The 16811-nt window shown below is 38.8% G+C and overlaps 1 protein-coding gene across 2 annotated transcripts in view; it reads right to left on the bottom strand.

Moving 5' to 3' along the window:
- The window catches only part of CCDC171 (coiled-coil domain containing 171), a 149120-nt gene that overhangs the window by 41193 nt on the left and 91116 nt on the right, over window positions 1-16811 (bottom strand). For both annotated transcript variants that reach the window (XM_055699131.1, XM_055699132.1), the window contains exons 22-23: window positions 13758-13812; window positions 1172-1303 (exon numbers count right to left, since the gene is read on the bottom strand). In XM_055699131.1, the coding sequence (XP_055555106.1) occupies window positions 1172-1303; window positions 13758-13812 (187 nt within the window). The remainder of the gene's footprint in view (window positions 1-1171; window positions 1304-13757; window positions 13813-16811) is intronic.

Genomic DNA, 16811 nt, shown 5'->3' with positions numbered 1-16811 from the left:
AAAGTGATCATCACTGTACTGGGGAAACATTTGCAACTCTACCCTCTACTAGAGACATACAGCTGTGTTAACTAAAGTTCATGGGATCTCAAGGTGTTACAAATTACTACTCTATTGTGGAAATACGATAACACCCACATAATTTAAATCTTAATCATATTGAAATACATGCATGCAAGAGGGCAACAGTGAGAAATGTCCAGCTTAGAATCTGCCTTTCTTGAATGCTGGATGTTGTGTCCCTGTTCCTGCAATTATATACTGCATCTTGAACAGAAACTCCACAATTAAATAGGATTACTACAGATATGTACACGCATTATGCAGTTACCTGCATTGTCTGAATTCCTTGCACTTTACATGACCAGTCTTCCTCTCTGGTTCACATAGAAAAGCACAATGAAAGCATGTACTCTGCCTTTCGTTCTCTCATTGAGAAAACTGAATGCTCTGCCTTTAGCAATAGCGTACCACAAGAATTAAGTCATTGCGAACAGCTATAAAGACTTAAGTGATAGTTTGTGTATCAGACAAACTTAAAAACAGTAAGGAGGCATTTACACAGAATCAATTTTCAGAGCTGAAAATATGTAGCTTTTCAGTTCATTTCTCTTTTTTTCTCCATTGTTTTTTCCTAACGAAATTAGTATTTGGAAACATACAGGTCTTTAAACTTACATGAACAAAATAGTTTCTACATTTAAGTATTCCAAATAGCAGTTTCTTTTAAATTAGGAATGCTCAAAAAACACTATTATTTCTAAAACTGTAATATGGAAAAATCTGATACTAACCAAGAAGCAGCATAAGAATCCTGTCTCTCCTGCCCTCCCCCCCCCCTCCCCCCCCATTTTATTTGTCTTGCCTAAATTATGGGGAGGAGGAAAGGAGGGTGGGATACCATGATATTCATTTTCAAATATAGTATTTGCATTTTCCCATGGTTATATTCCCATCAGTTATTTAATATTATAACTGCAAAATTAAAAGTTCACATCATCTCTGCAACACTATGTTCAAGAGTATATATAGAAATTATTTCTCCTTCAACTGTTAACTGTGAAGTTTTGAAGCATTTTGCTCTCCACACATTCTGAGCAACCTAGCTTTTTGTCCTATCTCAGATGCAAAAAAAAGCAAAAAAAGAAACAGGATTATTTTAGTCTCTAACCTGAAATGCTACCACCTCTGGCCTGCCCTTCAGCCCTTCCACTGCAAAGGTCTCTAGGTGCAGTTTGGGTAGCTGCAGGGTGAAGTCATTCCTGGTTGCCGCAGTCTGTGACAGGAAGGTCTGATCTCTGACCTAAAGGGAAAAAAACAGCATCAATGGTAATTCCCCTTCAGACACATTAACTGGGATGAACTGGGTCCCCTTGAGCCCACTGAGTGGACTTGCATTGATCGCTGGACCTGAAATCCATGAATAAATTTAGGACTAATTGATTTTTCGTTGCAAATAAATCTCTAATTCAGAGTGGTGAGTGAGAATGTTAAGAAGAAAAAGCATCTTTCCTCTGGTCTGAAATAAGGAGGAAAGAAGAGGCAGTAAGGGCTCGCAAGCCCACCTGGTATATGCATTTCACAGATCCACACCCTGTAAAAAGCTCTTAAGAAAAGAAACAGTAATTGTACCGCTGATCAAACAAACAGCAGCTAAGAAATTAAAAAGTTCATGTGATCATACAAACAAGAAGCTGGCACGTGAGTTCTGACAACTGCAGGGAGATCATATCAGTCCTCCGCAATAATGTTCATTTAACATCAAATCATTCAAAACACAGATTAAAATGAATAATCCTCAAACAAAGCAAAATAAACCGACCTGTAGCTCTGCAATTAACAGGAGGAGGAAAAAAAAAAAAAAAAAAAAAAAACCACACCAAACCCAAATCTGCCACTAAGTCTCTTCCTGGGGACTCGCTACAAGAAATAATGCATTCATTGGTATTAATCTACTTTTATACAGTTTCTATCTATGCCAACCCGGCGCGGGAAGCGCTACAATTTTCTGTGAATTCAGACGGTTTGATATTTAGTTTTGCAGGCAGTCTGAAATGAAAAGGATAAAACAAAACCCCCGAGCAGCAGCCGCGCGGCTGCCAGCGGCGCGCGCGCCGGAGGCCGTTGGTGTCACAGTGCCACCTCCCGGCCGCGCCGGGAACGGCGGCCGCGCCGCCCGGGGCAGGCACGCGCGCAGGTACGGCTCCCGGCAGCGCGAGGCGACCCGCGCCGCGCTGGGTCAGCACCGCCGGCGTGCGCAGCGCTCCGCGCGGGGCGGCCGCGGGTTCGAAGGCAACGCTTCCGCCGCGCGCGACGGGTCCGTCAGCCTGGGTGTGACATGACACGCACGGAACACCCAACTCCCACGGACGCGCCGCCGGCGCGCGCGTTACCAGGCGCTGCCACGCACCCGTTTTGCGTGCTGTTCAACACAAACGCTATCGCGTCCACCTCCAGCAGATCCCAGCAGTCAGATCAGATTCTAACGCAGACGGACAGACGCACATACAAATAGGTACTGGTACAAGCGAAGAGATGTCACCCATTCGTTTGGCACAGGCTGGAACTGCTGAGTAGCAACAGCCAGTACTGCAAAAACAATTTACTGTCTTTAACAACAACACACAGTCTGATACTAAAGCATATACCAAATCCATATAAATCAACAGACACACCACTTGCTAAATAGTACTTCACATAAATTTCAGTTTTCCTGAGAGCCTCCCTCACCCAAAATAACTCACCGAACAAATTAAAACATGCGTCCATTCATTTTAAATCCCAGGTTACTTTTTTGTAACCACTTACAAAAATAATTTTTGTAAAACGTTTATTAGGAGTGAATATACTTCAAGTAATAGCACAGCCATTGAAATCCACTCTGAAAGAGGTACACACGTATAAATCTACTGATACAAAGAAGAAAAGATTTTATTTTATTCGTTGCTCTGTTCTGTGGAAATAGGCAGCCCTACATTTCCCAAGTTGACCTAAAGAATTCCTGTCAATACCTGTGGCTGCTAAACATATGCACTATGATGCAATTTTTATAACAGGAAAGGTCCTCTACACATTTTTTGCACACACAGTGCACTAGGTTCAGGATATACAGTCCTGTGGAACAAACATTCTCTCTGGAGTGTTCTGTCAGCATGTGTAATTCCGGTCAGATGTTAACCTTGCTGAATATAACAAAATGAGTTACTTTAAATACACACACATACACAGATATATACACACATGCATGCACATATATACACTTGATTTACATTTTTACAGTTTATATATCCCAACTTTTCAGTGTCTTTGCTGCCAGTATGCACACAGATAAAAGAAAACATTAATGTGGATTAAGGTACTAAGAATTTATCAACATCAAACCACCAGTGTTTTGCCTTCTACCCTTCTGAACTGTAGTCAATAGATCTAAATATTTTACTGCACCCTGGCCAATTCATTGTTTGATGTTTAAAAACTCACCCAGAATCAAAGAAAATTTATTAAATTTCAGCCCCCAAATGAGATACTATTAGCTTTGAAAGTCAAGTTTAACTGCGATATTGATGATTCTCTTTTTTCTGTGACAAAATTCACAAGGGAAATCCCTGTGTCAAAGTACAAAAGCAGATTGCTAATACTACGGGGGAAAAAACAATGTATAAGCAATGTAGGTATAATACACACACAATACAGACAGTGGAAGTCCTTTTAACCCTATTAGTTTCAAACTCTCCATTTCAGTATCGGGGCCTGACACTGAACAATAAAAAGGCAAAAGACAATTGTTGTAAATATATGTCGTTAATGCCACTGCACCAGAAAACTACACATTAGCGCCTTAAAGAGTATGATATTTGATATGAAGACTGACAATAAAAAAAAAAAAACCCAAAACTTTTCACGTTTGTAGGTAGTTAGATCATAAAGAGTGAATCTCATTACCCACATGCATATTAAGAAACAGAACACAAAGCTAGTTTTCCTTTGAAAAATACAGGAAAAATTATAAGAACAAAAGACTGGGTACATACTGTGCAAATAACATTGTTTCACTAAAAGTGAAAACAGCCTTCAAGCTGGCTACCTATTCAAGGAATGGAAAGCTATAATGGCCATGCTTGCATGGAATCCTGCTGGATAGGCTGTACATATAAGAAATCTTAATTAAGAACTAAATTCATCACTTCCTGGCTATTTCCTTTTTGAGATCCAGAAAGCTAATGACAGGAGCTGAGAGACTGTGATTATTTCCTAATTCTCTAAGAAAGTAAGCATGGTACTCACACAGAATCACAAACACATACAGGCAAAAGTAATTTTATTGAAAAAAAGGTTTGGGTTTTTTTTTTTGGCAGCTTGACAGGGAGGAAAACCATCCTACATAGTTAAGCTTTATGATGCAAGTTTCAGAGGTTTTTTTGTATTTAATGTCACTGGTTTTTTCTCCACATGAAATCTAAAGCAAGACTATTTTATCTCAGAGGTCTTCTTAGGCTAGAGACCTAATGCTATAATCTAAAAAACCTCATCAGCTAATCAGGCTTACTGCAATGATTTAAAAAAAGCCTAAAACCAGTTCCACTTCCATGTACTAAAAATTTAATAGAGGGGAAAAAAATATATAAATGTATCTATATTCAATGCTAGTGAAGATTTTGACTATTTCTGATTTTGAAAAATGTAATTTTGGCTAAGACTGTGAAAAGTTGCAAATGATTTTATATGGAGCATAGTTAAGTACTGTGACAGCGGGCTGGCTGCTAAGTATGCTCTTTAGATTTTCCAGTTTAGCCTTTGTGGTGGTTTAACCCCAGCTGGTAAAGAAAATTAACTCTATCCCAGCTGAAACCAGGGCAGCCTTAAATAAATACCATCTGAAAAGAGGCAAAAGCACAAAGAGATCCACACAACTGTACTACAAAACTCAAAACATTTTCAAACAAAGAAGCACAGTGACTTATGACAGTGTTTAACTTTTTAATTAATTTAGAGAGCAAGACAGAAGACAACACTATAGCCACTCAATTTAAAATCAATAAAGTACTGATTAATTCAGATCAAAGCTGAAACTGAATAACAAACTGAAGTTACATTATTGACTGAACCAAGGAGTACAATTTGATGGGCTAATTCTACATGTCCAAAAATGATCTTACAAAATTCTCTGCTGATCAGAGGTAACAATAGTTTTGTCTATAGTCCACTTTTGTGCTCACTTCTTTGTTTTGCCTCTGCACAGTTTGAGCTGCTATGTCCAGTTATGCCCATAGAGATACGGTACTAAATGCTAACAAGTTGTAAATGGTACTGAGATGTGCTTACCCCTCCCTCTCTCTTTGTCCCGTTACTGTCTGACTGGTATAAAACCCCTGAGATTTTAGTTCCTTATTTTGGTCCTGATTCAATGCTTTCTTAGGGTGGAAAGGTAAGATTATTTACGTATATAAAAATTCATTATGTAAGCTATATAGGAGAACTTTTTGTAAGTTCAAAGTTCACTGATTCTACATAAAAAACATTACTTAGAAAGTAAGAGACTGTGGGCTTACTTTCATTTCCTATTTTTAATAGCGTATCACCTACAATTTAAACAATGGAACAAAAAATAGAACGATGCAGTGATTTCACAATAAGTAAATTCAAACTGATTTAGTCTGCTTGACTTCAAGATGACCATGGTGCTGAGAAAACAGAAGCTACAAATGTTATGCAACCATTTTAAAAGAGTGCACACAAGATGGTTTCTGCCACACCGTTATGTTTTGCATGTGTCATACAATTAATAAAAATATTTTTAGAACTTCTTAAAATAGAAGGAGACAGTTTGAATACAAACCCCATCTTAATCTTAACCAAAGTCTTGCAAACATGTGGCTGATTTAGCTGCATAATGTCCATACCTCCAGGGCAGCATGTGGGATGGAGGCCGTATTGCACAAAACAAGGAGATGCACATCTACTGAACATGGTCCTTTGCCTTCCTTGATGAGAAGCACTTAAACAGAAATAAGTTACATAGAAACTCATTTGAATGGGCAAGTCTTTGTTACAGTGGCACAAATGATCATGGATCTAAGGAGAACAATAAAAAAGTATACACATTGGTGTAAAGAATTAAACTGTCATGAACACTTCCTAATTTTGTAATGTTTAATTATGAGTCATTGATGTTCTTTTACTCTATACTAAAAAATACAAGGGAATACACATGAAGGAATCTGCACCAACAATAGTATTGAATAGCACTGATAACTGTAGTTCTTCAATTAAGTTGCCAATACAGATGATCTTTCTAAGAATATATCCATACCCAGCCATTCCAGAGTACAGGCTCTCTGGAAAACAGTGATCACAGTTGAAGTGTTAGCCCTTTAAGGCAATACAGACCTCGTAAGTTCTGCCAAAGTATTTGGCATGTGCGACATCCAAGGAAGTATATACTAAAGCACCTTGTCAGAACCAAGAGACAATCGGTTAATATCAGTGCCTATAAACACCAGAGTCTGAATCTGCTCTCAAGAAATGTCTATTCATCTTATTGAAAGAGGGCCTGCCTATATGATCAGCGACCCGATTTTTTTCATCACGATGTTTCAGCAATCAAGGATCATTGCACAAGCAGAGAGACTGCCTGTGACAATACTGCATTGCTTAAATTGCTGAAAACTGAAGGTGCTTTAAGTCAAACATCAGAAAACTGGAAAACTATAGCCACAATTAGAAAGTGAAACAGGTGAGGAATGATGCTGGGAACAAAGCCAGTCAACTGAACTGGGGGGGGGGTGGGGGGGTGGCAGTGAAACAAAACGCCACCAAACCCTCAAACTCCTTTTTTCCTTTTTTTTTTCCCCAAGACCACCAAACTGAACTACACCAAATTGCAACATATCTTACTTAGACAAAATACTGCCTCATAGAAGCGAAAGGAAGCTATATAGTACAGTTTAATAGATACTTGTTATATGGCTACCACAGTTAGGTTTGAGTACTCATTAAAGGCCAGCAGATTGTTGCATACTTTCATCAAAAGAAGGAATACATCCTCACACCCAAGGGTCTGACTTCTGTTGATAGCGGAGGTTTTAAATAGCATTTGCATATACCCTACTGCAGGTAGCCATACATGAATGCAATTAGGTATACCAAATATTTCACTTAATTTAAAATCTACTAACAATTTCTGTATTAGCATACAGCTTTACTGACTATCCTTTTTGATTACTGCCATACAATCTGCATTTAATGACAATACAAGCCATTTCAAAGGTGGATTTTAAAAGAAAATTAATTACTGCATAACAGCTTTTATGTAAGGAGATGTATCTCAAAACTGATGCTTTGGGTACGCTTGGCTTTTTTTTTTTTTTTTCTTTCTCTCTCAAAGACTAGTCGAGATTCTAGAAATTAATTTTCAGAGTCGAATACCATCCCAGGCTTACCTATAATTCAAGCCTTCTCGTATTACTACACACACACACACTACACGCTCTGTTGAGTAAGATGTTAATTTGATCCAGAGTTTTTTTTTGCAGACATTGACCACCACGCCTAAGCTTTGCTGTAGTTGCAGGACGTGCACTATAATACATCCCCTATGAATGGATTTAAGTAACCTTGGGCTGAAAATGAACCTGTGTCTGGAGAAAATAACAGTTAATGTATTCAGTAATTCCACAATTCTCAAAAAAAAGGATTTGTTTCTTACTGAATACTTACAAATACAAAAGTATTCAGCCTTTAAAAGAAAACAAACAACAAAAGACAAGACAAATGCACCATGAAATTAGTTATTTAGATATGTCTAAAACTAAAAACAGTTATGCACACGGATATGACATTCGGCAATGTCTTATCTTTAGTTTGTCAAGGTTTTTAAATCCCATTTGAGCTGGAGTACCATTTTTAGCTTGGCTAGGTCAGAATGACACTGAACAATATGAGTGATGACACACTAGACAGCTATATGGACAGAGTTGTCATCAGCAAGCCAGCTGTGCTAACACCTGTATGTCCTGCACAACTGATCTTTAGGAACAAGGATCAAGAAAGTCAGATTACTAGAGGGGAGAAACAAAAGTCATTCACAAAACACTGAAATGAAGAGGTGCTGATCTGAAATAGAGAAGAAAAAAAGGTAATGTTTTTACTTCGCTTTTTTTCTTACCACAGAGAAATAATAGCTTGTTTCCTACTATAAACTTCTTACAGCAATCATTTAGAATTTTAGTATTGTATTTGGGTTTCTTTGTGATTTTACTGCATGTACATATACCCACTGTTTCAATAAGCTTGTGAAAAGGCCAGTTTAGAACAACCAAGGATCACAGCAATGAACAGAATCTGAGCCTACACACAAGCAGACTTCACCTGCTAATGTGTCTAAACACACAGAACCACCAGCTCCAGGAGCGACATCAGGCTAGGGAAAAAATGTCAAGTTGAAATCTCTAAAACAAGAGCTTTAAAATCATTGTTAACTAAATAATACCACAGACTATAAATCCCAGTTAATTGAGAGAAATGTGGCTGAGCACTACACCTAAAAGCAGCAGGTTACATCTGGTGAAGTCTGATCGTGGCAGCCAACCTAAGCCTCGTAACTGTTCTGTTTTTTCAAGCCCTGATCAATTTGTGGTCTTCTTGCTGAAACTAACAATGCCACTTACACTGTGTGCTTGCTGTTACTGACGTAGTCACTTGTATATGGACTTAAACCTATTGTAAATTAATTTATTGCAGGCCATAAAACAACCATCATAAAAACAAGCATTTTATTGCTATGGACCACATCAGAAATAGCAAGCTAATGCTATGATGTTACTAATCCTCAAGTCTTCAATGGTCTCACCCCACATCCAACTGTCTCTCTGTCCTGTATTAAAAACATCATCAAATTGGGTAAAGAAAAATAGTTTTGTCTTTGTATTTTGCATGTGAGTAACAGGATGGATCATACAGTGTTCAGATTTCTTTTCAGCTGATAGAACTGTGGGGCCCATACCTCATGCATGGCCACTTTAGGGACATTTTTGGAGAAGGCAACAAGGGTGGAAGGGGAGCAGCGGTGAGGCAATGAAACACAATGGTGGAAGGATTTCAAGGCATGACTGCTGACAAGTCTGCATGGAAGCTGTTCTGCCAGCTGGCGTATGAACCTTTCAATCAGCAGAAATGAAGTGCATTACAGAAGTGGATAAAGAAGAATTTTTCAGATCAAGTGCCAAAAATAAGAAGGGCCGTACTGGATCGGTGCTTTAATCCCTGAACTGTCCCAGAATGTCAGAATGAGTAGATTGCTAACTAGTACAGGGAAAAAGATTTTTGAGGGGAGGAATCTTCTCATTTTTACTGACTTCTTATTACAGCTCATCAGCCTCCCAGGCCAGTGGGTAACAGTCTAAGCTTGTGAAGACACAGTTATTTTATTAACCTGTTAAAATGGCCAAATCTTAGGCAGCTGCCGCTGGGACAGGCTGAAAACCCTGCCAGCCCATAAGGCTTGTCAAGACTTTAACAGTTAAAGAGTACAACAGGAATCTGAAACCATTTTCTGTCTCTGTTTAGGCTTACTTACCTGAATGCCTGCCCATGGTGGTGTTTTGCACACGTGGAGTTTAGAAAGAAAGGATGCAGGGAGGCTGGGCGGTTACAGCGCTGCAGGGGTGCGGGTGCCCAGGCGCCAGCAGCGGGGGGCTGCAAGGTGGCCTCTGCGGGGGGCAGCCAGGGCTGCCCCAAGGCTCCTCAGCTGGCCCCAACAGACCCACCGCAGGGCATGCCGAGCCCCGCAGCCAAGACAGGGGCCTCCCTGTGAAAACGTATTTAAGAAAGGGCAAGAACCAGCACACAGGCTGAGGAAGAGGGAAGAAAAAGAGCAAGAAACAGCCCTGCAGGCACCAGTCCCAGCAGCAGTGAGGTGCGGGGGCAAGCGCTTGAGGCACCAGATCAGGCATTTCCCCGATGCTGAGAGGACCGTGCTGGAGCACATGTCCACGCTGTAGCCTGTGGAGGACCTCGCGCCAGAGCAGGTATTCTGGAAGGACTGCAGCCCATGTGGAAAGCACACACCAGAGCAGGGAAACAGCCAGTCGCCATGGGCTGGACTGCTACCCCCTTCCCCTCATCCATCCTGCGCTTCAGGACATGGGCAGAGGGGCTGGGAGCGAAGCTGAGCCTAAAAGGCAGGAGGATGCTGATTTTTTTTCTTTCTTTCCCACTATATAAATCTATTTTAATAATACGCTAAAATAACATTCCCCAAGTCAACTCTGTGCTACCTGTGACAGTACCCAGTCTGCAGTCTCCTCATCTGTATCCCAAAGCACAAGCTTTCTCATCCTCTTTCGTCCCCCTTGCCCTGTTGAGGGGGGAGTGAGAGCAGCAGGGTGGACGGCTGGCTGCTGGCCAAGGCTAACCCACCACCGACACTCAAACTGAGAAGCGATACAAAGGGAAGGCTGAAGATTTTAGCAGAGATCGTGTAAAATCATTTCTTCCACTGATGGGTCTACCATAACTATTAAGTCATTAATTACACATGTTAAAGAATCTAGCTGAATAAAACTAACAGATTTAATGTCTCTTGCAGTTAATGCAAATGTGATATTAACAAGTACAGAAAAAAAAATGAAATATAGTTTATCAACAAGTATAACATTGGTATATTTACAACAAAATCCCTCTCAGAAATATCTTGAGAAGGTGTTTCAAGAAATAATCTATTTTTCACACATAAAAAAAGGACTGCAGATGGGTTTTAAAATAAGACATTTACTTAAATGCTTTCTCTCTTGATGAGAAGACTGTTTAGGAAAACCCTTTTATGTTTGAACTTCAATCAGAACGAATTTGTTCTAAGAACTCTTCTAGTAAAAATTAATTTATTTTTGTTACCATTTTGCATCTTACATTGGGCTGCTTTTTTTTTTTTTTTTAAAGGAATTGTTCAAGTTATGGACACAAGTTCTCTTAAGTAGCCAATGTTTAAACCTGTTCTACTTTGCTAAGCTTTTTCAGTTTAAGGCTATCTAATAGATTCTAGGGAAGAAAAAAATGAAAAAAATTGCATCTACTTTCCAAACCTAGATTTTACAAAAATCCAGCTATTACCTTTTGGTCTTTAATATTGTAAGAATAAAACTGAACCAAAACAAAATCTTCCTGAGATAACTTTGTTTGCCCTTGGTGGTATTTTTTTATTATTATTATTTGCTAAAACATTCACGTTGCACTTTGAAATTCATCATTTAGATGGTATAAACCCAAAAAATATCTCCTATTTTAATGGTATAAGGAAACTGTCTGCAAACAATCTAGCTCCAGGAGTCAGATGAAGATAGCTAACATGACAAGACCCCTCAGGATGACACAAAAACTATCTATCTAGACACTATCTTGCAGACTATAAAGGATATGGAACTAGTTGCTAAAGCTGTTTCCTCTCTTAGCATAGCACATGCTCAAGTTCTTCAACACTTATGCTTCACAAATATTCATGATGATTTAAAAAGGTGGCTCTGTAATGGCCTTAAAAGAATAATTCCGGGCACGAGCACGCCCGAGCGCTTGTTGACGCAGCCAGTCGTGTGACACTAGATTTTCCATCCGGTCACTGGGGGGCAGTAGGTGCCGTAAATGATCCCTTAACTGGCGCTGTATTAGAAGCGTGCACAGAGGTGATCTCCCACAGCTCTGCTTCTTTTTGCTTTGTTTGCTGAATGTTACAGCCAAGTATACCCAAAGGCAGATGATCTAGTACCTACATTGCTGCCTTCTGGAATTCTTGCAGTGATAGAGTACAGAGAAGAACGAGGTCACTTTAATGGCTATCAGTGTACACCGTCTTATCCGGAGCCTAACTAAGATTACTAAGGATGTCTGTAAAATCCCTCTGAGCTCTATAGGCAAAAATTTAGCATTATGCATTGACAGCACAGATCCTACAAGTGATGCAGTGGAATTTTGCAGATATTTGCTCATGAATACATCAATGTAGAATAACGACAACGTTCAATTTCAAACTCTTATAAACATATCTGCAGCTAATAGTAATACTTTTCCAACTCCAGATGATTCTGAACTTACTTTTTTTTTTTCTTTTGATTCCTTTTTTGAAAGCAAAAGCAGTTCCCAGAATTTCTACAGGGGAAAAGGCAGGCCTGTGGTTCCTTTACTAGTATTTTGTCTACTGCATCATGTTCTGATTTTTCACTGTGTGAGAAAACCTTTAAGAACAACAGTGTAAACTTGATGGTTTACACGTAAGCCATGCTTATGTTAGATAATTAACTAACATTACGATGTAGGGTTCAGATATATCCCAAAGATAGATCAAGATTTTTCCTTTGTTCTTATAGAAGAAATGATGTGCCAAGTTATGAATTATTTACAATCAATTATTTTTAGTTCCTGCTGAAAGGAGCATCCTGACATTTCTAACTCAGGTTTTTCTCATTCTTTAGGCTGACAAACCAGAAAGGATAGATTACTCTGCTACTCAATAATAAGCTATTTGGGCCTAACAACTATGTACACCAAGAACTAAGAAGCAGATGTGGTAACTAAAATTCCTAAAGAAAGATGGACATTTCTCAATCCATTCACTGCACCAGGAAGATCAGTACTAAGCAAATGACCTTGCCTATAACCCTTCCCCAAACATTTCAATACTTGTGGATATACAGCACTGCTTTCTAAATCTAAACGTAAACTTGCAATGCAGAACAGTAAATTCTCAAGGCCAAGGACATTACATTCATATGTTACTGCAAAACACAGCACTTCCTGCATTAAACGCATTTCCCAATCTGAAAAGAAGCCAGTATGAAAAAGATGGGGACACAAAGGAAGTCATTACTACCAGCACAGTTTGCTGCAGCTAAAACATGCTGTTTAGGTACGGTCACTTTCTGTGAATGTTAAAGGAAAGAAAAACTTGAAAAAGGTACCTGAAAATTAACAGCAGCTTTGGTGGACACAGAAACTAAAATAAGGGAATAGATTCCCCTGTCGCTGAGAATTCAAGATGTGATAAGGGAAATGAACACTCCAAGGTAATAAAAACACTTCTTTTGCTCTGTGTTGGTCTAGACTAAACCCAGTTATAAAACAATTGACCACTAGAGCTACAGTTACAATAAGCCCTTTCTCCCAAATAATTAATTAATGTAAACAGCTTTGTTGGACCTTCAAAAATACTATAGCAGGGCAAAACAGTACAAGTCAGAGACAAACTGAGATTATTACTTCCATTTAAAAAAGGTTTTAAAATCAGTATCATGAAATTTTTGATTACGGGTTAATACTGTCTTTTCCTTCTTTTATCTATCATGTATCAAAGATTGAAGGAGCATGCACAAAGCCAAAGGTCTTAGGGCCATCACATATATGACCTCACCAGGTGACCTCCACCTGACTCAGTAGAGAGAGTTAACTCAGCAGCAGTTACCCATTGTTTGGAAGATCAATATCCTTCACTTGGTAATCAGAAATAGTGCCCACTGATTGAGGGAAGGAAGGTGAATTCTGTAGTAAGTTTTATTTCAAAAGTAAGAAGTCCATGTACTACAAAATTGTATTTTATTTCACTAAATATGAGTGGATTTGGAGATGAAAGAAGCTGAAGGTAGAAACTTAAACGCTAAGAAAAGGAAGTTGCTTTACAACAACTTCTATTCCACTCCTTCCCTGAGAATAAGCGGTTGTAAAACCCTTATGGTGTTTGCATATACAAATGCAGAGAGAAACCCTCAAATTCTTACCTTATGAAGAGCGGCTTCCACAGATCTCATATGACTAATAATCAATTCTTTGTCTCTATTAAAAGAGGGGGGGGGGGGAAACAGAGTAGTTAATAGAACTGAAGCTCTACTGATGTAGAAATTAATTTTCTGCTACTTTAAAAGCATCATGTCTTCAAAAAGAATTGTTGATAACTCAGACTCGTGTTTGTATCTCTACCTTTTGTATCTCCAGTGTAAACCTTATAAGGTAGCTCATGGACTACTGTTTGGCATGTTTCTATATGAAAGATGTTTCTGTTTGGGTAAGCAATTAAACTAGCTGTATTTACAGGCAAACCAATGAACAACCACCATCTTCTTGGAGAAGAAACTGCAACCTTGGATAAAAAGGGCATGCTGAATAACCCAGACTCTACCAGGAAGAGATTACATTCTCATGCTGGAAAACACTGACAAATTCCAGTTTTTACCAATTATATGGGCTTAACAACTATGTACTTATATGCATCTAAGTCTTCCTGTCTTTTCTAAACCCGAACATTCCACAGGTCCGTCTCCAAAAGAAGTCTAGTCAAGGATCCTATCATTACAAAACAGAAGTTTGGAAAATTAAATACTATCCTCATGAGTTTTTGTAGGTTAGGGCTTCAGTAAGAAAGACAGCTTTGATCAGTTCTTCTTCCACAAAAAAACCTTGGTCTCATCCAATGCATTGACAGAAACAGAATTAAAGTTGCATAATACCATAAGACTATGGAGAACAAGACAATGTGACCAACAAAACAACACAGGAAATCAAGTGGAAACCACGCCAGAAAAGCTAACACACCTTAATATTCCAGGACTGTCTTTTACCTTGCCAGCTATGTGAATATTTTGTTCGAGCTCTTACAGTTCCTAAAACAAATGTAATAGAAACACAGAATCATTTAGGTTGGAAAACATCTTTAACATCATTGAATCCAACCGTTAACCTAGCACTGTCAAGTCCACCACTAAACCATGTCCCTAAGCACCACATCTACATGTCTTTTAACTAGCTCCAGGTATCGTGACTCAACCTCTACCCTGGGCAGCCTGTTCCAATGCTTGACAACCCTTTCAGTGAATAAGTTTTTCCTAATATCCAGTCTAAACCTCCCCTGGCACAACTTGAGGCCATTTGCTCTCAGTCCTATCACTTGCTACTTGGGAGGACAGATGGACACCCACCTTGCTGCAACCTCCTTTCAGGTAGTTCTAGAGAGCTATAAGGTCTCCCCTCAGTCTCCTTTTCTCCAGTCAAAACCATGGCATTCTGCCTGGAATAACTGCTGCTTCTTCATTTTTTGATTCATACGACCCTAGCAGCAAATACCAAAAGTTGACCCTAAAAGTAGGACTGGCTTTTACACTCCTAGTAAAGCTGTCAGAGATTTTTCTCTTTTCTCCTGCCCTTCTTTGGACTAGATTGATAGGAACATGCTGTTCACCTTCTCTGTTGGCCTCATTTATGTAGGGACTGCTATTTCTCTGGGTGAAGTCAGTTCTAGAGAGCCAGTTCAACACCATTAATTTCAAAGTTAGTTACTGACAGAAAAGCCAGTCTTTTCCTCGCATACTCTCAAATGCTCACCATAAAAAGGAAAGTATCTTTAGATGGAATTTTGGATCCAGGTTAATAGGTGGTTCCCAGGTTCTTATTTTTGTGAACAGAAAGACCTCTGACTATGGTAGATTTATTACCTTAAAAAACATCTTCAAATCGAATCTGGTAATATTTATTTATAGCACCTAGGAAAATAGCTTTAAAAATTAATCTATTGCACCTCTACATGCCAGGATCCACATTTAGTTCACTGTATTTCATATATTCATCAACTGCTACACGTGTAAGGGAAATTGGAATTGGATCATAGAAGTATTCTCTGGGATTATTATCCAGAAATGTAGTTCAGGCACGAGGAACATGCTTTACATCATTTTTTATACAATAGCTGGGGTGAAGGTTTCGTAGGGGATTTCTGTATAGCAGAAAAATGACAAAAGGCTACTAAATTTCTGTCAAGTTCACTAACAGACACTTTTATTAATACTGCTTCCTACTCTGGAGGAAAGTGGAACAGAACTGCTGGCAACCACTGCAAGAAAATCAAGATAGCCATTCTCAGAATGAGCCAGCTATCTTGCTATCCTTTGAAGATGTACAAAAGATTATGAAAAAAACTTGAAAGACACCCATTTATTCCTTATAACCACTCAGGTTAAGGAAAAGGCATTAAAATAAGATTTTCTGGACAAAAGTAAAGTGTATTTCACCTATTTTGCTTATATTTCCGAAGAGGAAAAAAAAAGACATTTGTTATGAAGACTTGGTAGAACAATAAATGGTATGGGTTTTTTCTTTGTCAATACTCAACTTCTATACACAGAAATAAAGGCAGTTTTAAAACCACTTCACATTAAAATAACCTCTTCTGAATATACGAAGGGCCACAGGCAATGATCTTTACTAGAGTGCATAAAACAGGTTCGGGCAGGGTGAAAAGGGGCAAGCTTTCCAGAACAAACCCTTCTTCAGGTGACATCTGGATTAATACACTCATAACAAATAAGATTTATCATTTTAATTAGCATTAATTAAACATTTCACTGGTAACTATATGAATTATATTATTTCACTTGTGCATAAAACCCTTAAAGCTTCCAAGCTATTGTTCTTCAGAGGTCAAATGTATCCCAGGCATAATGAGAAATTTTAATTTTAAATTAAACTTACTGTAAATCTTAGCCATGGACCAACAATATTCAAAGTATGTGCTACAACAAGTGTAATGGATAAAAAGATAAATCTTTGCAGACTGTGTTATCTGAATTTATGACTGTAAAAGGATAGTAGTAATCTCATTCAAGTCAATGGAACATCTTTTGACTACCAATCTTTTCACGATTGGTCCCTGAACACATTTCCTTCCACGCTCCAGGTAATGGTATAAAAAGGCACGGGTTTTACGTCAAATCCAAAACTCTCTGAAACCAGCTGTAAGATCTATCCACAGATAGACTAGGTCCAAAATGGGTTTCAGCCCATTC

This window comes from Falco cherrug, chromosome Z, assembly GCF_023634085.1.
Source record: "Falco cherrug isolate bFalChe1 chromosome Z, bFalChe1.pri, whole genome shotgun sequence".
NCBI lineage: Eukaryota > Metazoa > Chordata > Aves > Falconiformes > Falconidae > Falco > Falco cherrug.
The sequence above is the reverse complement of the archived record's forward strand: the minus strand, read 5'-3'. Positions and strand labels throughout refer to the sequence as shown.